The 23,329-nt window shown below is 43.1% G+C and overlaps 1 protein-coding gene across 1 annotated transcript in view; it reads left to right on the top strand.

Annotated features, from left to right (window-relative positions):
- Window positions 1–1,306: 1,306 nt before the first annotated feature.
- The window catches only part of PDE7B (phosphodiesterase 7B), a 473,856-nt gene continuing 451,833 nt past the window's right edge, over window positions 1,307–23,329 (top strand). The window contains exon 1 of the mRNA XM_077486808.1: window positions 1,307–1,678. Within this exon, the coding sequence (XP_077342934.1) occupies window positions 1,658–1,678 (21 nt within the window). The 5' untranslated portion in view covers window positions 1,307–1,657. The remainder of the gene's footprint in view (window positions 1,679–23,329) is intronic.

Below are 23,329 nucleotides of genomic sequence, written 5' to 3'. Positions count from 1 at the left end.
AATGCACTGATTCCTGTGTAAATTACACTGGCAGTGAAGGGGTTAACCACTAGGTGGCAGTGTAGGGGTTAAGTGTGTCCTGGGACATGTTTCTAACTGTGGGGGGGGGCGTGGTTATGTGTGACACGTCACTGATCTCTGCTCCGATCACAGGGAGCAGAGATCAGTGACACTGTCACTAGGCAGAACGGAGAGATGCTTGTTTACATTAGCATCTCCCCGTTATTCCTCCCCATTGTTCCTCTTAAAGGGCCACGTACAGGTACGTGATTCTGCCTGTACAAGCCCTTCTGGCGACGTATGTCGGTGTGAGGCCGTCGGCAAGCGGTTAAAGGGGTTTTAAACTCTGGTTTTTTTTTCACCTTAATGCATCCTATGCATTAAGGTGAAAAAACACCTGGCAGTCACCAGCATCCCCGTTTTACTTACCTGAGCCCCTTCACCTCTTCGGTGGGGACGCACTGTCCCTCTCTCCACGGGGTCCCAGCTCTTGATTGGATAGATTGATAGCTATTAGCTCCCGCTGCTGTCAATCAAATCTAATGACACGTGCACCATTGGCTCCCGCTGCTGTCAATCAAGTCTAATGACATGGGCGCCAGGGGTGGGGCGCAAATACTGGACTCAGGAGCGCGCCCGCACGGTAAGCTCCCCACCCAGGGGGTTATTTGATGCCGGGAGGAGCCGCAAGAGCCACCGGGAGACCCCAGAAGACGAAGTTTGGGGCTGCACGGAGATAAGTATGACATGTTTGTTTGTTATGTTTTAAACAAAATTTAAAACGATCCTTTACAATCACTTTGATTGAAGGTTTTCAATTGTTATCTGATTATGCTGCGTCTCTTAATTTTTCTGTTTGTGAATTACAACTTTTGGAAAATAAAGGAATTACTAAAAAAAGAAAAAAATTGTGTTTTGGACTTGCGGCGCTCAGATGCAGTGAAGATTCGCTTGAATGTGTATGGACTATTTTTGGAGAATAAGGATATTGTTTGGTGTCAGTATAACCTTGCACTACAAGGGGACATTTTTCCTCCTCTCGGAGAAGTACAGATTTCCATATAGCTATGTGACCGATGTAGGGAAAAGAGAAGGAGGACATGAAAGCCATGCCTTTGGTCCATGTATCTTTTGTGTGAGTGTAAGTCCAGTGGCACATTCCTCTCATAGCTGCTCTCTGAAATGAATTGTACATGCTGCAAAGGCAGAAGGGGAAAAGTCTAAGCGTTTGACGTCACTTTGGAAATGAGGAAACATGCACAGATAGAACTGCTCACTCCTGTGAGCTGACAGTACAGAAGCCTATTGGTTTGCTTGCTGCCTGCCAGTGGCAACTGACTCCAGCACCTCCCAGCTCCACTGCCTTCAGGAATAGCTGCTGCTCTTTGCAACACAGTCTTACACTCTATCATACTGCAGCAGATCCAAAACTATACTAGAATTCCTCCAAAACACACAAGCTCTCTGGGATAAAAAAAAAGAAAAAAAAAAAAAGGTGAATGAGTTGGGTTGTGATTCCCCCTCCTTTTTCTTTTTTGCCCTTCTCTCTTCTCCTGGATGCTGTTGCTGGACTCCGCAGCACAAGTCTACATGTACAAGCAGCATCGACCAGAGGTTTCAAGGCATTCGGAGGTCACTGAGCTGCAGCTATGGTTAAATGTCTTGTTTAATGGTTGAGGTAGGTAGCACTTTTATTCATTTACATCTCAGCCATAAAGAGTCAGGATTGTTACGCAAGCTAGGAAAACAATATGTCATTTTTTTTATTTTATTTGCCTTTTTACCACTCTGTTTTTGTTTTGGTGATACAATTATGTTTCCATGGTAACATGTTTCTAGTATTTGCTGTCTTCATTTGTCTTGTACTGGCCTTGCTGACAGCTTTGATTTGTTTATTGGTGATGTTTCTCAAAGGATCGTCAAACTCTCCAGATGGTAAATAGAATACGCTCCAAATTTACTAGCGCATACATTGGCTGTTATGCTATATATCTTATTTTTACTACACCTCACTTCTGGTGCACACTGTATACCTGCCAAGTAATGAGCTACAGGCACATATAATAGAAGAGCGGTTTGTCTTCTGCCCTCCTGTACAAAAAAAAAAAAAAGAAAAGACAATGACTTTATTGGCCAGGGCCAGCGTATTTTATACCGATAACGTCTCTATTTTTATAATCCTTTAAGTGGTCACGTCTGCCTATGACAACAAACATGCACTGCCCAAGTTATTAGCACTGGCAAAGTGTGGGTGAATTATCTGTACATACCATGTGTCCTTCTAAAATCATAATTAGTATTTACTGCAGGCAGAATTATACTAGAAAAGTCCTGGATATTCATGGGCACTAAAACAGAAGCCACACACACACTTCATCCACAGCCCCATTTATTCACTCAGCCAATTCAACTTTTTGAAATTGGAAAACATAAACAAAAAAAGTTTTTTTTTTCTTAAAACACAACAATTTTAGGATGCTTTTGTTTAGATTCTAAAGTTCAATCTACTCTGTCTGAATTAAAGCAAAATATTCTTTTTGAGATTTATTTCCTCTAAACACTGTTTTACCAGCCTGTAAGAGAACCTACTGCTGGTCAAATTCATTTGTAAATCTAATAATGAAGCCTTTGTGGCCTTAGCAGAAATGCAGCATTCCTCTTCAAGAGATGCAGAGCTTGTTGGGAGATTGGTGCAGTGTGTGAGTGTACAAGACACCGCATAGCATGAATGAGTACAACAGGTAGATAGATAGATCGATAGATTGGTATAGATAGATAGATAGATAGATAGATAGATAGATAGATAGATAGATAGATAGATCAATAGATATAGATAGATAGATCGATAGATATAGATGGATAGTAGATAGATAGATAGATAATGGATGTTTAGATAGATAGATCGATAGATAGATAGATAGACAGATAATGGATGTTTAGATAGATAGATAATGGATGTTTAGATAGATAGATAGATAGATAGATAGATAGATAGATAGATAGATCGATAGATAGATAATGGATGTTTATATAGATAGATAGATCGATAGATAGTTAGATAGATAGATAGATAATGGATTTTCAGATAGATAGATAGATAGATAGATAGATAATGGATATTTAGATAGATAGATTGATAGATAGATAGATAATGGATGTTCAGATAGATAGATAGATAGATAGATAATGGATGTTTATAGATAGATAGATAATGGATGTTTATAGATCGATAGATCGATAGATAGATAGTTAGATAGATAGATAGATAGATAGATAATGAATGTTTAGATAGATAGATAGATAGATAGATAGATAGATAGATAGATAGATAGATAGGGAGATAGGTAGATAGATAGATAGACAGATAGACAGACAGACAGATAGATAGATAGATAGATAGATAGATAGATAGATAGATAGATAGATAGATAGATAGATAGATAGATCTTTTTAACTAGATAGATAGATAGATAGATAGATAGATAGATAGATAGATAGATAGATGAACATTGCTAGATAATTCCTTTTATAACCTGTTTGCATGTTAAAACAGCAGCTAGCTAAGGATGGATGGATGGAAGGATAGATAGATAGATAGATAGATAGATAGATAATGGATGTTTAGATAGATAGATAAATAGATATATAGATAGATATAGATGGATAGATAGATAGATATAGATAGATAGATAGATAGATAGATAGATAGATAGATATAGACAGATAGACAGATAGATAGATATAGACAGATAGATAGATTGAGAGATAGATAGATATATAATGGATGTTTAGATAGATAGATAGATAGATAGATTTTTTTAACTAGATAGATACATAGATAGATAGATGAACATTGCTAGATAATTTCTTTCATATCCTGTTTGCATGTTAAAACAGCAGATAGTTTTGGGTGGATAGATAGATAGCTAGATAGATAGAGTAATTGGCGCTGCTAAATAATTCATTTTTTAACTTGTTTTCATGTTGAAACAGAAGCTGGCTATGGATAGGTGGATAGACAGACAGTGGATAAATAGCCCAATCAGATAGATAGATAGATAGATAGATAGATAGATAGATAGATAGATAGATAGATAGATAGATAGATAGATAGATGGATGGATATATAATGGCTGTTTGGCTAGATAGATAGAGAGATGGATAGCTAGATAGATTAACATTGCTAGATAGATAGAGTAATTAGCATTGCTAGATAATTCATTGTATAACTTGTTTGCACGGTGAAACAGCAGCTGGTTATGGATGGATGGAATGGGTAGATAGACAGCTAGTAAATTGATAGATGGATAGAAACTGTAGATAGATAGATAGATAGATAGATAGATAGATAGATAGATAGATAGATAGATAGATAGATAGACAGATAGATAGATAGATAGATTGTCATTGCTGGCTAATTCATTTTAGAGCTTGTTTGCACGTTGAATCAGCAGCTTGGCCTTAATGTTTTGTCTTCCCCGTACTGTAAATATTATATGAATCATGACATCACTTACTGCATCGTTTCTCTCTGTCTTTTAAGATATACATTTAATAAAAAGCCATCTCTTGATGATCATAGAAGCATAACATTTCCAGAAGCATACCTAGGTAAACAACCTCCACAGTTCTATGTAGGAAGAGGCCTGCTGTTCAGCCACATAATAAGATAATTACTTACTATGGCTTTGTAGAAGTGAAAAAGTATATCTATATAATAACATAGCCTTAAATTTTAGCTAAATTATATATTTTTGTAATGACATTTAACAAGTAAATTCATGATATACTTATATTTTGAAAAAATAGGATGACAGCACTTACACCCTCAGAATGTCTAAATCTATGTATGCTGGTTAGCTTGGCAGCCTAAAAGTTTGCCCACTGGTTGGCTTGGACGGAAGGTGTTGCTTTAAAAATGTACTGCAGTCTCCCAAGCAGCCCTGGAGTTCAGGACTACATATATTATCAGGGAAAAATGCAGAGGATGTGGTATGTGCTGTGAATGGACAATTGCTATTCTGCAGTGCCTGCTTGGAAAACAGGGACTTTGTGTGTTGCTTATACAGTACGCAACTGGGACTCTTACATTTCCTTGGCTTTAAATTGTGGGCTCTCTGGCTGAGCACATAATAAACTCTTTAATATCAGACTTCAGATGACCTTAGCCTGGCGTTTTTTGTAATCTCGTGCAAAGGCGCCGCATTCTAGTATGACACCCTCATTGTGTGCATATCCGGTGTTTGGGGTTGTCAGATACTCCTAATTTGTGAAGTTTTGAATAATAATGAGAGATGGTGGATTTGTCGTATTGGACACTGTCCATACACTACAACAGTGAAATCTGTAAATCCAACTATTAATAGTACAATTATGTTATTGGATTAAATTTAGTCCATATATGTGTTTTTTTGGGGAGTTTTTTTTCTTTACCGTTTTGAAGTAAAGCAAAATGTTTTTTCTCTGCTGTGTGCTTTGTTAACGATCATGTGACTGTGGCACTCCACCACCATCAAAGGCTACTCCAGTTGTAACCACAGCACCACTACGTTTCCTGCAGCAGTTTATATAAATGACTGGCTTATAGCAATATATAGGTTTTTATGCATTACCATGCTCACTCTGAAATCTGTAAACCATTCATTGAGTGTACAGGCAGTCTGTGATTATTGTACAGTTTCTGCCCATTTATTCACATACTTTAGGAAGAACAACGTTGTTAGCTGTGAAATTAGAAAAATGTGCATTGAGATACAGTGCTTCAATTTTACTATACATATGGAGGCTTATTTAAAGATGAACTCCAGGGAAAGGAAAAATGATTTCTTGCACTGGCACTGTCCCTGCCTGCATTTAGACACATTTTTAATGCATTTGTAGTGTGTTTGTAATGCATTCCAGTGAGTTTAAACACATTTGAGTTCAGTCACTTCACTGGGTATATGTAATGCCGTGTACACACGGTCGGACTTTCCGGCAGAAAAAGTAAGACGGAATAATTTCATCGGATATTCCGATCGTGTGTGGGCTTCAGCTGACTTTTTTTTTTTTAATTCTGATGGACCTAGAAATAGAACATGTTTTAAATCTTTCCGACAGAATCAATTCCTATCGGGAAAACCGTTCGTCTGTATGCTGTTCCGACGGACCAAAAACGACACAAAAGCAGCTATTGAACTTCCTTTTTCTAGTCCCGTAGTATGTGTTTTACGTCACTGCGTTCCAAATGATCGGACTTTGGTGTGGTCGTGTGTAGGCAAGTCCATTTCAGCAGAACTCCGTCGGAACGCCATCGGAAAAACCGTCAGAGTTTATTCTGATGGAAAAAACAGTCGTGTGTACACGGCATAAGGGTTTACAACCACTTTATCCTATTTTTTAGCGCTACTTTTCATTATTTTGGTTTCTAAAAGCAACAAATAGAATAATAAACATAAAAGGTTTAGTACAGTAAAACACTTTTTGTAATTAAATAATATATTTTTAAAGAAATCTTGCATCATGCCGTAGAGGGACAGCTGATGAAGAAAAAGGAACTTGGTTCCAAAAGAGCGTCAGTAAACCCAAATGAAGGACATTTGGGAGGTATGCACCAACAATAATCATCTTTCTGGTGCACTTGTTTTCCCACTCCTCCTGGGCATAGTTTTTCATGTACTTCTCTGACTCAGACTGCTGAACTACCTGCCCTCTAATTGGTTGGTTCCGCAGTCAGAAGGCGTGGACATGCAACACATATGCCAGCACACGAGAGATGTGTGCTCACCCAGGGGCGTTAGCGGTAAAGAGCCGCTGTTTAAGCGGTGCTTTTCGGCCGCTAGCGGGTCCCTTTTAACCCCTGTTATAGGTCGAATACAGGGTTAAAGGCTCCCGCAAAGCGCCACTGTCGAAGTGCTTTGCAGGCGCTTTGGCAGAGGCGCCCATTGATTTCAATTGCAGGGGCGGGGAGAACCGGTGTATACACCGCTCACCCACCACCCGAAGGACGCTTCTTGCAGGTCATTCTTTCCTGTCCTGCAAGCGCACCGCCCTAGTGTGAAAGCACTCAGGTTGACTGCGAGCATTTCTGAACAATCTCAGAGTGAGCCTGTCAAAGGACTAGCTGAGCTTCCTCTCATGGCAAAGGCACATGGCAAAAGGCCAGAGCTTAAATATTTATTTCTTTGTTAAGCCCTGCAAATACGAGCCGTATGCCGGGTGACATCGGCCGATTCAATAAAAAACGGCCTGCATTTGGCCCTTGTGTAAGGGAGCCGGTCAGACAAAAGCCAGACATTTGGCCGGCTTCTGTCAGACAAGCATGCTGGAAAACCTCAACGGACTCGCTTCTGATCAGCACTCTTAGCCAAAGCTGACAGTTTTTTTTTTTTATGGAAAAAACTCATAGTGTATACCAGGCTTAAGAACAGGTAGTGTTCAAATCTAGTTTACAACGGATAATGAGATCAGCCAGCGTAGTTTAGACAGGGTTAACCATGGCAAACACAGTGTTAACCTTTAAAATCTATATTTCTGATTTATTAATCAGAAGATATGATATGGGTTTAAAAGAGAATCCTATTGACCAGGAAAAGAAAGGTTTAACATAACACCCTTTATTAGAGTAAGTTACAGGTCTATATAAACAGAAAATATCTATAGTCTAAGGTCTTACATCAAGGAAGAAAATACTAGGTTGTAATATAATATTTACATGCAGGAATACAAAGTATATTCTCTAAGACAGTATATTTAGTCACAAGCATACAAGCATATTTAGTTACAAGCCACACCTTAACCATAATTACCCATCCTTACAGAGTTCCACTCGTGACCACTGCTTCCCAAAAAGAGCCTGTTCCATCCCTATGGCTTTGGGTAAATGCCTTCATGTTGATTCCCCATTGGCTGCCTTAGCTTGGATCATGATTGGAGGGCTCACTACATAAGTCGGCCCCCTTTCCTGCAAATCCTTGTGACTATTCTTAAACAGAAGACTTAATTGGATTTCCCCAGGAACTTAAGCAATGATTATGGTTGGACTCTCCTCATTGTCTACCCCAGCATGGGGTCCTTTGAAGTGAGTAGGTGTAGAACAATGGGAGTGGCTTCTCCATATGGTGTATACAAGTCTCGGCACCGCATTGTCTGCTCTTCCCAAGCCCCTGGGGGGAGGCATTTTACCTGACATTCCTGGATGCCGGCCAAATGAGACCTATTTCTAATTACAATATTTTACAGATATTAATGAAGATTTCACATAAACTCATAAGGCAACAACAGCTTCCCAGCCCCCTCTTGAGAGAAAACTGGAGATACAAAGAGAAATGGAAATAGGAGCTTCAAAGCTGTATTTTCTTAAAGCTGAACCAAATCTTCCTATCATTTACAACCAAGGAAGCTGCCATCTTAGCCTCTGTTTGATCAACTGTTGCCATGGTGCTGCACACGTGATCAACTGTGATACCAGCTAATGGATGGCTTGAAAGTTTGGTTGAAAGCATGAACAACTTGACAGTTATCATTCATAGGAGACCTTCATGACTGTTTTGGGAAACATGGTTAAATTGATGCGTTTAGTTTTTCTTTAAGTATTTGAGTTGGACTTCTAGGTCAGTGTGCCACATCCCTTATTCATTAAATTGAAATAAAATTAAATTAAAGACATGCCAAAACCTTTCAGGTACTACGTGGATGTATTGTACATACACAATGTTTCATATTAAAAGTTGTTTCATTTTATTAGAAAATAATCATATTTTTACCTATTCAGGCCTCAATACATACAGTGCCTTGAAAAAGTATTCACATCCCTTAAAATTTTCTAAATTTTATCATTTTACAATCAAAAATGTAACTGTATTTTATTGGGATTTTATTTGATAGACCAACACAAAGTGCAACATAATTGTGAAGTGGAAAGAAAACGATAAATGGTTTTCAAAATGTTTTACAAATACATTTCTGAAAAGTGTGACGTGCATTTGTATTCAGCCCCCTGAGTCAATACTTTGTAGAACCACCTTTTGCTGCAATTACAGCTGAAAGTCTTTTTGGGGATGTCTCTACCAGCTTTGCACATTTAGAGAGTGAAATTTATTGCCCATTCTTCTTTGTAAAATAGCTCTGTCACATTGCATGGAGAGCCTGTCAGCAATTTTGAAGTCTTGCCACAGATTCTCAATTGGATTTAGGTCTGAACTTTGACTGGGCCATTCTAACACATGAATATGTTTTGATCTAAACCATTCCATTGTAGCTCTGGCTGTATGTTTAGGGTCGTTGTCCTGCTGGAAGATGAACCTCTGCCCCAGTCTCAAGCCTTTTACAGACTCTAACAGGTTTTCTTCTAATGCCGCGTATACATGACCGGATTTTAGTTAGGGCTATCAGAGTAAAGGTGGGTGAATACAAATATATGCCACTTTTTGTTAATTATTTTATTTGTAAAAAAATTAGAAAACCATTTTCCTTCCACTTCACAATTTGTGTTGGTCTATTACATAAAATCCCAATAAAATACATTTGCATTTTTGGTTGTAACATGACAAAATGTGGAAAATTGTAATGCTTATTTTTTCAAGGCACTGTATGCAAAGCTTCAATACTGGTTACAATATCCGTTTTCCACAGTATTACCCTGGTTACCCCACCAATATCAGATTATTGCACATATTCATAGAATATCATTCTTGTCTCTCATGCTTATTGTAGAGATTGAGTCCAAGCAAACTCAACACATTTTACGAGTCAGTTGTAAGTTTTAAAAGAAGTAACACTGAGTGTTGATCAAATGAGTACCAAATTACCTTTGGGGATCAGGAAACATTTTGTTTTTCAGTTAGAGAAGATTTGGAACAAAGCATTTTCAGTGCTGGACTATGTCCATGGAGCAGGTAGGGTTGCCACCTCATCCCTTTAAACACGAACACATATGAATTACACAGGTTCTGTGGCTGATTGAGGTGGTAATTCAACTCACTTAGTGCTTTATCTGCATTAAATAAGCCTTAGTACCTGTGTAATTTATATGTGTTCAGGTTTAAAGGGATGAGGTGGCAACTCTAGGAGCAGGCCATGTGGCCCTATAATGACATACAAGATTTTTTGATGCAATCGTTTGCCACTGAATAGTAATAAAACATGGAAATTAATGACAGCCTGAAGTGAACGCTGCAAATGCATCATGATCTGCAACCGCCATGAAAGATGAGAAGCAGAGTGAAAAATGAAAAAACTCAGAGACAGCTAAGTGACTGTGAAACCATAATAAAGCTCCTGGGCCTGTGGTGTGAGGATGATGAAACTGACTCATTGTTACTTATGAAGAGGAATAAAAATCGAAGTATGGTCAAATCACCACCGTATGACTATGGCCATTAAATGACAGCTTCCTGCTCCTTGGGTGCCAGGACGCTGGTGAGTGCCTCTGTCCTAGCAACCAAGTATATTGTGCAAGCCAGCTGCCTGCATCTAGCATGTGCATTTAAGTGATGTGCATTAAAGTGATGTGGAAAGCAGTAAAAATGCCCACAATAGATGTGATCCATCACAGTACTCTGAAATAATCGAAAAAGCTCTAAAAGGGTGATTCCTGAATCCAAATAGTGATTCATTCCCAAAGCACCCCTTGTGGTAATCTGCTCACCTTTTAAAGTGGACCCCCTTTAAAAAATAAGGTGGTCATAAATGCATGTAACAATGCTGCAACTGCCCTATAGATTACATTCAGAACCACCACAGCGTCAGACACAACCTTAGGGCATCATATAAAACAAACATTTCATTAAAAGAGTGATATCAGCGAACAGCAGGCTTTAAAACAGGTCACATGAGTGCAGAATGAATTGCACTCCTGTGATCCATTGAAGAAGTACGGATAAAATAGCTTTGGCCATATTTCTCCTTTAAAATCTAAAATACATATTATTAAAAACAGCAAACTCACATTTAGTTGTGCCATTCCTAGCACTGAACAAGTAGCATCGTTCCAATTGTTGATTGTAATCTAGTTACATATAGTTTGTGGAAAGTCACAGGGAGGTTATTGCTTCTGACAAAGTAGGGATTACGCAACACATTGGACAGAGTCGGGTTGTTGCGATGTCATCATGCACTGGAGGTTGCATGAGCAACAGCTATTAAAGTACTGAAAGCTAATACTCATTTACCAGCAGTTAAAAAAATATCATTCCCATAGAAATGCAAAAAATAATATGCACAGAGTTGGACTTTAAGACCTCATGCACATTTGAGCTAAAAAAAAATGCCTGTTTTATAGGCTTTTGATGTTTTTTCTGCCTCTAAACGCTCCTCCATGTTGACCTATGTGTCCATGCACATGCTCACTTGGTCTCTTCTGTCATAAAGGCTTCCTCCTGTTTGTCAGCTGTCTTTGACACTAAGCCATGCATGCACAGCTCAGCGTACATTTATGACCCCAGATCTGTGTCACAGCCATGTGACTTATGTACGCATGCGCTAGAGGGACACCATCATGGTCCAGCCATTCAAGTGGCCAAAGACACGGAACTTGGAAGGAAAACTGGGAGAAGACAGAAGCACCTGAAACAATCAGACTACAACGCTGGAGGGCTTCTTTGACAAATATATACAGTATCTGGCATAATTTGTTAATACGCCATTCATACTAGCACAGTATGGCATAACCCACTTGGGGGCCACTAAAAAAATATAGCTAAAGAGACAGCATAGCATAGATTGCCTGCCTTATGGCTCTGTTTGATGGAAACTTCACACTCAGCACTATGATAACAGGTTGCTACTGATGAACCATCCACTTCTGTGTGTAAACTATAACATACATTTTGGCGCAGGGATCACCTTAATTAACCACTTCAATACGCTATATTATATATGCTACACTGCCTGAATATAGATTCTACACTGAATATCTAATCTACACTAAATGCAGAGTATATATATATATATATATATATATATATATATATATACACACACATACTAGGCTGTAGATCTATATCAAATATACTGCCTGCACGTCACTGACTAAGCTGACTAATCAAACTTCATTCATTACATTATATACGGCCACCATGTAAGCAGCAGCCTTATATAGTGTGGGGCGTGGACTTAGCCCCCTGAGCCATGATTGGCCAAAGGCACCCTGGCTCTCAGCACGCTGTCATTGGCCAAAGCATGCATGCAGGTCAGGTGCATGTTTTGGCCAATCATAAGACACCAATGCACTACGATCTCGTAGTGCATTATGTTGCGTTTTGCGGTGCTCGAATTTGCCCCAAACGCCCCATAATGTTCTAAATTTGGCGAATGGGGAACACCCGATGTTCGAGTCAAACTTACATGTGACTCGAACATCGGGCTCATCCCTAGTAGTTAGGATATCATCAAAACATAGACATGGGTTAACAATGGTAAATGGTAATAACAGAATTTAGCATGCAGAGTGATTAGTGATAAGGACTAGATGTAAAATGACACTTTGCATCCAGACCAGCATAAACAGTAGTAAGGTCACCTAAAGTGCAGCAGTGAGCAGTAATAATGCTTGATTTACTGAACACAGGAGCTATACTGCCAAAATGCATTAATGGTGACTATGCTAGGCCCAGGCTGACTGAATGTGCACTGTCCATGTCCATGATGGTTTTATGGGAGGGGCAGGCCTTAATACTGTTATTCTGCCGGCTGCCGTTGGGGCTCTGTAAGAAGCGTTGACTTAATGACAGTTTAAAAAAAACAGCAAGCATTATAGGTGCAGTAAAAATGCAGAAAAAGGTGCAGTATAGGTACGGTATACTCACTGTCCTGCCTCCACTAACTCGGTCCCTGCTAGCAACGTGATCAATGATCAGTGCACTCTCACCAGTGCCCTGTAGTGTGATTTCTCACTGTAGAAAGGGGGGGCCCCCTCAGTCTCCCCACAGAATGCCTCCAGAGATTCAGCGATGGGAACTAGAGGGTGTGAGCTCTGTTCTCCCTGCAGTAACAGTGCAGATATGATCGCTGCAGTCTGTGCAGTGGTGTTTCCACTGCTCTGGCCTCTCAGCAGTCTGATCAGTATGCTGTGGATGTGCTCTCATTGGTTCCCTTGGTGCCAAGAAGAAGAACCTAGCTGGACAGTTTCAGAAAAGCAGCTATCGCATACTTCCCAACTTTTTGAGATGTGAATGAGGAACACCTATCAGCAAAAGTATGCAGGCATAGGACACACCCCCTTAAAGGAGAATTGTACAAAAAAACAAGATTGGTTAAACCCACAAGTGCTTTTTTTTCTGACTACTATTCCTTTATATTGGCTTTTGAAATTTATTAATGCAGCAATTTAGAAATCAGATGAAATGTTTAGCGCTGGAAAACACTTTTTGATAGATAAAATGTGCATTTTATATACACCTATATAGATCAGAAAAAAATGAGGGACACATGAGGAGGAATGAGGGACATTGCTCCAAATCAAGGACAGTCCCTTGAAATCAGGGACAGTTGGGAACTATGACTATTGTGCTCCTATTTGCCCAAGTGCCTTTTGGGAATTATAGCGCAAAAGGTCCATAAGACCAACAATATGGCTTAGTTCCTAAACTTCAAATCCCATGATCCTCAGTGTTCTGCATAGGAATCCATAGGCTTTTCTGGCTATAGTTCTCCCTCTGTTCACTAGAGGGGATTGTGCAACACAACATTCAGTATAACAGCAGAAAGTGAAAGTAAATTGATTGTAAGGAGGGAAATGCCTCCTTCTTCATGTTTCTGTAGTGCAGCACCAGGCTACACATTTTAAGCTGAAATCTGTATTCATTAGTCCATAATTAAATACATTTTTTTAAATGCAACTAGTATAAGTACCTAAATTCAACCTGGTAGGTATCATCCTCTTGCAATCCCCTATACAGAAAAGCTCAGGCCAGGGGCGGATCCAGAATCCAGTCTCGGGAGGGGCACTGCTATAAAATATTTTTTTGGGGGGCAATTTATATGGGAAATGGCTGGTATTGGCGCTTCAATCATTACGGCACCATGGTTGTTATGGTGTCAGGATGATTGAAGCGCATTATTTCTATTAATACATTGTAATATAAAATTAAATGGTTCAACTCACCATAATGCAGAATCAGTGGGATCCCTGAGGGTGTCATTTGCCATGTCGCATGCCACCAAATGCGGATTGTCACTTGCCACGTCACTTGTCACCAAATGCAGATTGTTACTTGCCACGTCACCTGCCACACATTACGGATTGCCACGTCACCTGCCACACATTGCGGATTGTCACTTGCCACGTTGCCTGCCACACATTGCGGATTGCCACTTGCCACGTAGCCTGCCACACATTGTGGATTGTCACTTGCCACGTCTCCTGCCACCAGATGCGGATTGCCACGTAGCCTGCCACACATTGCGTATTGTCACTTGCCACGTCACCTGCCACACATTGCTGATTGTCACTTGCCACGTAGCCTGCCACACATTGCGGATTGTCACTATCCCAGTCGCCTTCCACACATTGCGGATTGCCACTTGCCACGTAGTCTGCCACACATTGCGGATTGCCACGTAGTCTGCCACACACTGCGGATTGTCACCTACTGTGTCACTTTTCTGCTAAGGTGTTCTTTTGTTGAGTCCAGAGTGAAGATAGGCAGCAGAGAGATGATGTAATCTCTCTGCTGCACACAGCTTCCCGCACAGTGAGGGCGGAACTGGAGGGATGCAGGGTAGCGAGAGATGATGTAATCTCCCTGCTCCCCTGCCTGCTGGCTTCCTGATTGGCCAGCAGCCCTCCTAAGCTGCCCAGCTGCCCTCCCCTCACCCGTCCACTCAGCGCAATCACCCGCGGAACCAGCCGCGCTGGCACCCGCGGAACCGGCCACGCTGGTACCCGCGGAACCGGCCGAGCTGTCATCAGCTGGCGGTATTCTCGGAGGGGGCAATTGACCCGTTGCCCCCCCCTGGATCCGCCCCTGGCTCAGGCCGGGGAAGGAAGAGGCAGCATATAGAGCCATCTGGTTGTGCTGCAGTTCTTATGTATTAAAAAAGAACATGCAGATAGGAGGGTCGGGAGGAGTACGGAACAGAGGAGCTCAAAAGTCTACTGTTTTCACTGTCCAGTCACAAGCTGAGGGAGGTACAAGACCTATAAATGTTACTTAACTGCAGCAAAGGAAAATCAGATCCCTTGCCCTGCCAGACAGGGCTGTGGTGTGTGTAAGAACTGTGTGAATCTTGGAACTTGATGGCCAAGAATAAAAAGTCCTTTGGCAAGTAAAAGCATGCCCATATACAGTAAATATTTGTGTAGTTAGCTGTAGTTTAACTTTAACCAGTTCCCGACTACCTGCCGTATATATACTGTGGCAAGGCGGCTCTATTACACAAAATCACATACCTGTACGCAAGGGCGTAACTAGAAATCACAGGGCCCCATAGTAAAATGTTGTATGCCCCCCCTCCCCCCTTGCAAACAGCCCACCCCACAAAAAAATGGCAGGTCTTAAATTAAATAGTGGGCGTGGATTAAAGGGCGTGGCTCAAATGGGGGTGTGGTTTGAGTCTGAGATGAATGAGGGATGGAGGAAGGAAGGAAGGAAGGAAAGAGGGAAAGAAAGAAAGAAAAAAGAAAGTTAGGGATGGAAGGAGAGAGAAGGAAAGAGAGAGGTGAAGGGACAGCAGGCCCAGATCCTACACCACAATAGCAATATATTTATCCCAGAAAGTTTAACAATCAACAGATAAAGATACTCCAAACACCTGGTGTTAGCCCTTTAATCATCATGGCACCATGGTTGTTATGGTGTCAGGATGATTAAAGCGCATTATTTCTATTATTACATTGTAATATAAAATGAAATAGTTCAACTCACCTTAATGCAGAATCAGTGGGAGCCCCTAGTGTGTCACATGCCACGTCACCTTCCACCAAATGCCATCAGGTGTCCCCAGCAGAGTCTATCCTTATATCAGGCATTCCCAGCAAAATCCATCCTTACATCAGCTGTCCCCGGTAGAGTCCCTCCTTACACCAGGTTCCCCCAGTAGAGTCCCTCCTTACATCAATTGCCCCAGTAGAATCCTTCCTTACATCAGGCATTCCCAGTAGGGTCCCTTCTTACATCAAGCATTCCCAGTAGAGTCCCTCCTTACATCAGGCATTCCCAGTAGAGTCCCTCCTTACATCAGGTGCCCCCAGTGGAGTCCCTCCTCCATCAGTACAGACCCCCCTGGACAAACCAGCCCCATCTGTACAGACCCCCCCAAGACAACTCAACCCCCTCCATCTGTACAGACCCCCTCCAGGAGTACAGAGCCCCCCAGGACAATTCACCCCCCCCCAGGAGTACAGATCCCCAGGAGAATTCAACCCCCCAGGAGTACAGACTCCCCAGGACAATTCACCCCCTCAGGAGTACCGCCCCCACCATTCATGCACCTGGACGTGGAGCTGCCCGGAGAGTTACTTGCTCAGACTGTCACTGACCCTCCGGGCGGCACAATGTGTTAGGAGGCAGCCAGTGAGAGAGACAGCTGAGCCTCAGTCAGTCAGAGATAGCGCAGCGCTGGGACCCAGGAATCTCCATCGGCCTCGGCGCCGCTCAGGACTGTGCTCATCTCTGCGCTTTTACAGAACCAGGAGGAAGAGCCTGGGTGGTTAAGAAAGCGGCCAATAGAAATGGAGCTCCATTTCTATTGCAGCCGCTTTCATTGCCACCCAAGCTCTACCTCTTGGTTCTTCCTTAACTAGTCATCTGTAAAATGGCGACAGAGACAGAAATTACCAGTGCCGTGGACCTCTAGCAGTGGCAAGGAAAAAAAAAAAGTTGGCAAGTACAATATGCATTCCTCATCCTCCCTGGGCCCCACTCGGCTGTGGGCCCCATAGTGCCCGCTTGGGTCGCTATGGCAGTAGTTCTGCCACTGCTTGTGCGTGATTTAGTTAAATAGCCACTTGGCCGTGATCGTATGCTGATTGGCCAGAGGTGGAGTCACCCACAGAGACAGAATGGTGGTCTGCCGATGTAAACAAGCAGACCGCCATGCTGTCAGGTATGGACACTGTGATCTAGTGTTCCTGCTAATCAGGAACACGGATCATGGTGTCCATGCAGTGAGACCATCCCCTTCACAGTAAGAAAGCACAATTAGGCAATACACTTAACCCTTTGATCGCCCCTGATGTTAACCCCTTCAATGCCAGTGTCATTTATACAGTGTCAGTGCATATTTTTTAGCACTGATCACTGTAATAATGTCACTGGTTCCCAAAAAAGTGTTAAATGTGTCAGTTAGGTGTCCGATCCATCCGCCGCAATGTCACATTTCCACTAAAAATCACTAAAAATACCATAAATATATTCCCTATTTTGTAGACGCTATAAATTGAATTTTGCACAAACCAATCAATATACGCTTATTGGGATTTTTCTTTATTTTTTTATTAAAGATATATAGCAGAATACATATTGGCTGAAATTTATGAAAAAATTAGATTTTTTTTTATTGGATATGTTTTATAGCAGAAGGTATAGAATATTGTTTTTTCAAAATTGTCATTCTTTTTTTGTTTATTGCACAAAAAATAACAACCTCAGCGGTGATCAAATACCACCAAAATAAAGCTCTATTTGCAGGAAAAAAGGACATCAGTTTTATTTGGGTACAGCGTCGCAAGACAACAAAAGGTCTTCAGTTTTATTGCTGTTTAATAAACCATTAAAATGAAATGTTGAGAGAGTTAGAGCCCATTCACACAGGGGCAACACGACTTGTAGGCGACTTGATCAGGCTACTTGGACACGACTTGACAGCGGCGACTTGGGACGACTTCAAAACGACTTGTGATGACTTCAAGCGCGACTTGGGACGACTTACAAGTCGCCCCAGGCCAGGCGACTTTTGCCGCGGCCAAGCAGAGAATGAGCTCAAGGGGAAACTCCACGGCAAATTTCTGAAAAAAATTTGGCGTGGGTTCCCCCTCCGAGAGCATACCAGGCCCTTAGGTCTGGTATGGATTCCAAGGGGAACCCCCTACGCCGAAAAAACGGCGTGGGGGTCCCCCCCAGATCCACACCAGACCCTTATCCGAGCACGCTACCCGGCCGGCTAGGAAAGGGGGTGGGGACGAGCGGGCGGCCCCCCCCCTCCTGAGCCGTACCAGGCCGCGTGCCCTCAACATGGGGGGGTGCCTTGGGGGAGGGGGGCGTGCGGCCCCCCCCACCCCAAAGCACCTTGTCCCCATGTTGATGAGGACAAGGGCCTCTTCCCGACAACCCTGGCCGTTGGTTGTCGGGGTCTGCGGGCGGGGGGCTTATCGGAATCCGGGAGCCCCCTTTAATAAGGGGGCCCCCGGATACCGGCCCCCCACCCTATGTGAATGAGTATGGGGTACAATGTACCCCTACCCATTCACCTGTGAAATAAAGTACAATAAAACACACAACACAGAGAAAAAGTATTTTATTGCACAGCCGGGGGTCTTCCGTCTTCGGGGGTCTTCTCGCCGGACTCCTCCGCTATGTGTGTGTAGCTCTTTTGCCAGCGGAGGAGTCCGGCTTTCTTCCTCCCCGCCGCCGGCCTCTTCTCCCGACTTCGGGGGTCTTGTCCCCCTCTTCGGTTCTTCTGCCGGGCCACCGCGCCTGGTCCGGTGGCCCGGTCTTCTGTCGCCGTCTTCCGTTCTTCTGTCGCCGCCTTCGGTTCTTCTGCCGGGCCACCGCGCCTTCTTATAGCTCTTTTACAGGCGGTGGCCCGGTCTTCCGTCGCCGCCGCCGCCGCCTTCCGTTCTTCTCCTTCTTCTTCTCCTGGAGATGTTGACTCGACGAGCTCTCCGGCCACAATGCCAGGGACGCGCTCCGCTGCCTCTTATATAGGGACAATGGGGCGGTGTCACATGGGTTGATGTCACATGGGTTGGTCACATGGGTTGATGTCACATGGTGACCCCGCCCCCTTACCATGTGACATCAACCCATGTGACCAACCCATGTGACATCAACCCATGTGACACCGCCCCATTGTCCCTATATAAGAGGCAGCGGAGCGCGTCCCTGGCATTGTGGCCGGAGAGCTCGTCGAGTCAACATCTCCAGGAGAAGAAGAAGGAGAAGAACGGAAGGCGGCGGCGGCGGCGACGGAAGACCGGGCCACCGCCTGTAAAAGAGCTATAAGAAGGCGCGGTGGCCCGGCAGAAGAACCGAAGGCGGCGACAGAAGAACGGAAGACGGCGACAGAAGACCGGGCCACCGGACCAGGCGCGGTGGCCCGGCAGAAGAACCGAAGAGGGGGACAAGACCCCCGAAGTCGGGAGAAGAGGCCGGCGGCGGGGAGGAAGAAAGCCGGACTCCTCCGCTAGCAAAAGAGCTACACACACATAGCGGAGGAGTCCGGCGAGAAGACCCCCGAAGACGGAAGACCCCCGGCTGTGCAATAAAATACTTTTTCTCTGTGTTGTGTGTTTTATTGTACTTTATTTCACAGGTGAATGGGTAGGGGTACATTGTACCCCATACTCATTCACATAGGGTGGGGGGCCGGTATCCGGGGGCCCCCTTATTAAAGGGGGCTCCCGGATTCCGATAAGCCCCCCGCCCGCAGACCCCGACAACCAACGGCCAGGGTTGTCGGGAAGAGGCCCTTGTCCTCATCAACATGGGGACAAGGTGCTTTGGGGTGGGGGGGCCGCACGCCCCCCCTCCCCCAAGGCACCCCCCCATGTTGAGGGCACGCGGCCTGGTACGGCTCAGGAGGGGGGGGGGGCGCCCGCTCGTCCCCACCCCCTTTCCTGGCCGGCCGGGTAGCGTGCTCGGATAAGGGTCTGGTGTGGATCTGGGGGGGACCCCCACGCCGTTTTTTCGGCGTAGGGGGTTCCCCTTGGAATCCATACCAGACCTAAGGGCCTGGTATGCTCTCGGAGGGGGAACCCACGCCAAATTTTTTTCAGAAATTTGCCGTGGAGTTCCCTCTTGAGAGCTGATAATTCTGTCAAAGTCGCCTCCGTATAGACAGAGATCCGACTTGGAGGCGACCTCCATTGAAATCAATGGGTACCGGTCGCCTACAAGTCGGATAGAAGTAGTACAGGAACCTTTTTTGAAGTCGGAGCGACTTCAGTAGTGTGCATTAACACGGCTCTCATTCACTTACATTGATTTTTAAATGTTGTCCGACCTGAGGCGACCTGAGGCGACTAGGGGCGACCTGAAGTCGGATCAGGAGTTGCCCCTGTGTGAATGGGCTCTTAAAGCATTTTGTTTTATTGTATTAGTTTAATTTCCTTTATACAAGTAAATTTATTTTAGAAAAGTAAACATTAAAAATGTTCAGGTGTTTACAGTGTTGAGTAGTAAAATGAGTGGGAATCTCCCCCCTTAGCAAAGCATGTTGTCAACCCCTGCACCCCCCCAACCACCAGGCTAGGGTTGTGGGGAAAATACCCAGCATGGGGACAAGTTGCTTTACTGGGGGGGGGGGGGTAAGGTTTGAAGGGCTGGTAAGGTTTAGGGGTGGGAGTACATGCTCCATCCGCCACCCCCCTTTCCTGACCTACCAGGCTGCACGGTCGGAAGAACTGTCTGGTATGAATTTATTTTTTTGAGGGGTGGGGGGCTCACATGAAGGGCTTGGGAGGACCTCACACCCTTTTTTTATTATTTTTGGCTGACGGCAGGGAAGATTCATGGTTGTTAAGGATGCCAGCAGGGTGATATAAAAACAAATGTAAATTGAACTGAAAACTGATGTGAAAATGGAATTAAACTGAAGTGACTGAACAAATGACACCTGTGTGAAAGGAGCCTTATGCCTGTACAAATGATTGGACTTTCTGATGACAAAACCGTGGATTTTTGTTTGAAGGATGTTTAATGTCTTGTATACACAAGGTCACACAAAAGTTGGGCAACAATTACGAACGTAGTGACGTACAAGACATATGTGATATCTCCATTACGAATGCTAGTTTTACAAGACCGAGTGATTCCGGCTCGTACTTGATTCTGAGCATGCGTGGACTTTTCTCCGGCGGACTTGTGTACACACAATTGGAAAGTCCAACAACAAACATTTGTTTTGGCGGAAAAATTTGAGAACCTGCTAGGCAACTTTTTTTGGGGGGAAACAAATGTTCGATGGAGCATACACACGGTTGGACTTTCCACCAACAAGTTCACGTCCAACATTTGTTGTCGGAAAATCCGATTGTGTGTATTGAGTTAATAAAAACAATTATTTGTACATTTTAAATTGCACTTTTCTTGAGAAATTGTGAAAATTTAAGGTACGCGAGACGGTAAATAAGTAATTTAGAATGAAAATCTGGGAGTTATCATTTTTCACTTAACTTTTCAGAGTTACTTTCAAAGCACTTACACAAATGTCAGATTGGGAGCAGTGGCTGTGTCCCAATTGACATCAATGAGACTGCTTGCACGAGGATGCAAGGAAGGATTCCCTTCCCTGGAGATGGGCTTTTTTTACATGCAGAGTAATGCTGTGCAAGAGTTTACCAATCATTTTTCACCATTCAGTAGTATAATAAAAATCAACTTTAGCCTGGATTCACGTTCAGACATGTTGTTTTTGTGGTTTCAGAGTGTATTTTTTGGTGTGTTTTCAGGCATTTTCAGGCTTTAACGCTTTTGTTTTAGCCAATAAAAGCTAGTTACTAGGAGAAGGAGATGGTTGCTAGGGTCCAAATCTTGCAAAAAACATACATTATGGTTTTTTCTTCAGTCGCTATTATTGAAGTCTATTGGGGTTAAAAATGTGCAATTATTCCCCAAAGTAGCCTGTGCATTTTTCTAAGCATTGAGTGACAGCATATCACTCAGATATGAACATACCCATTAGAAAAACATGGAAATCTAGTGTCGTGCATGTAAGTGCTTCTGGAAACGTGCTTCAAACCGCTCAGGTGTGAATGAGGGCATTGCATTAAATTAATGTTTAAATAATACTTATTTTGATTTTAGGTTTTTATATGCGCATGTATAGCAGCAATTGACCTATTTTGAAAATGTAGTGAGTAAACAAGTACAAATTTGTATGGAAGGATACATAAGACTTTATTCTAAATTGAGGGGTGCTATAGCTACAGGACTGAGAATTCTGGTTGGACTATCTTCCCACCCCTGCTTTGTACTTTTCAAGCAGCAAATTGTGATACCGCTACTAGGAGATTGCTATAAGCTTGTACACTATATACATGCCCAATGCATGCTATTCTTGCACAAGGCAACAATATGGGGGGGAAAACGGGAAGCATACCAGTAAGGTGCTCTTTATTTTTGTTATTATTGTCAGTGTCTTGTTGGAAAGATTTCACTTCACTCCCTGTCCTGACTATTTTGTCACTGTGGAGGTATACAGGGGTTGGCAAAAATATGGAAACACCAGGTAAAAGCATGAAATAGTTATCTTATATTGCGTTGGACTGCCTTTGGCATCCAAGATGACCTGAATTTGTTGAATTCTCCTTGGAACTGGAAAATATTGTTCCGGGTCACAATCCTGTGCAATGTCCTATTGTCTTTTTCGGTCAGTTGACCATGTCGACCGTGCTTATACTTATCAGATGACGTTTTGCCAAAAACTGCATATGCCATTATTTCCTTTGATACTGTACCTCATGGCACTGCAAATAAATTGGCAACTTCAGTCATAGAGGCACCAACACCTCTTTGCAACTCAGTAAGTTCTGACATGACTCTGTATTACTAGCAGCGAATGACGAAAGCGAGGCTTCCCACCTGTTCGCTAGATGTCTCATCACACAGCGGAAGCAAAAGGATGTAAGGAAAGGGATGGTAGGGGCAGGAGTTTCAGGCCCTCCATTGATTGATTTCAATATGGGGTTTTGTGATAGGTCAAAAAAGGTCAGCTGATTGGGAATGTTCTAGAAGTTCTGGGTGTCCTTTAGGGTAGGTCATTTAATGTCACCTGACTCCCCAGAACATTACAGAACTTCCCAGCACCCATATTTAAGCAGGAGGCTGAGGGAGGTCTTTTGCCAGTCAGCAGGGGTATTTGAAAAAACCCACTGATTGTGGTTGATTTTGTTCACAGTTTTAAAGTATTTATTGATTAAGGACTGGTTCCCACTGTTGCGATGTCAGAAATTACACGTGATTCGCACCGCACTGCTGTTCACATCATATACAATGTCTGTGCCATGTAAATTCAGCCATACAGATAGTATGGCTGAATTTGCATTGCGTTCGGGCCAAACTCGCACAGGACCCTTTTGCAAACTGATATGGGGTGTCATTAACTTTGTATTAACACTCCCAGCGGTTTACATAGGGCAGTGTGAACTTCCTGCAGGAGACATACGATGCGGGACTGCTCCCCAATCGAC

This window comes from Lithobates pipiens, unplaced genomic scaffold (assembly GCF_037356315.1).
Source record: "Lithobates pipiens isolate NorthernLeopardFrog02 unplaced genomic scaffold, aLitPip1_a1.2 Scaffold_18, whole genome shotgun sequence".
Classification (NCBI taxonomy): Eukaryota; Metazoa; Chordata; class Amphibia; order Anura; family Ranidae; genus Lithobates; species Lithobates pipiens.
This window is presented reverse-complemented; position numbering and strand designations above follow the sequence as displayed.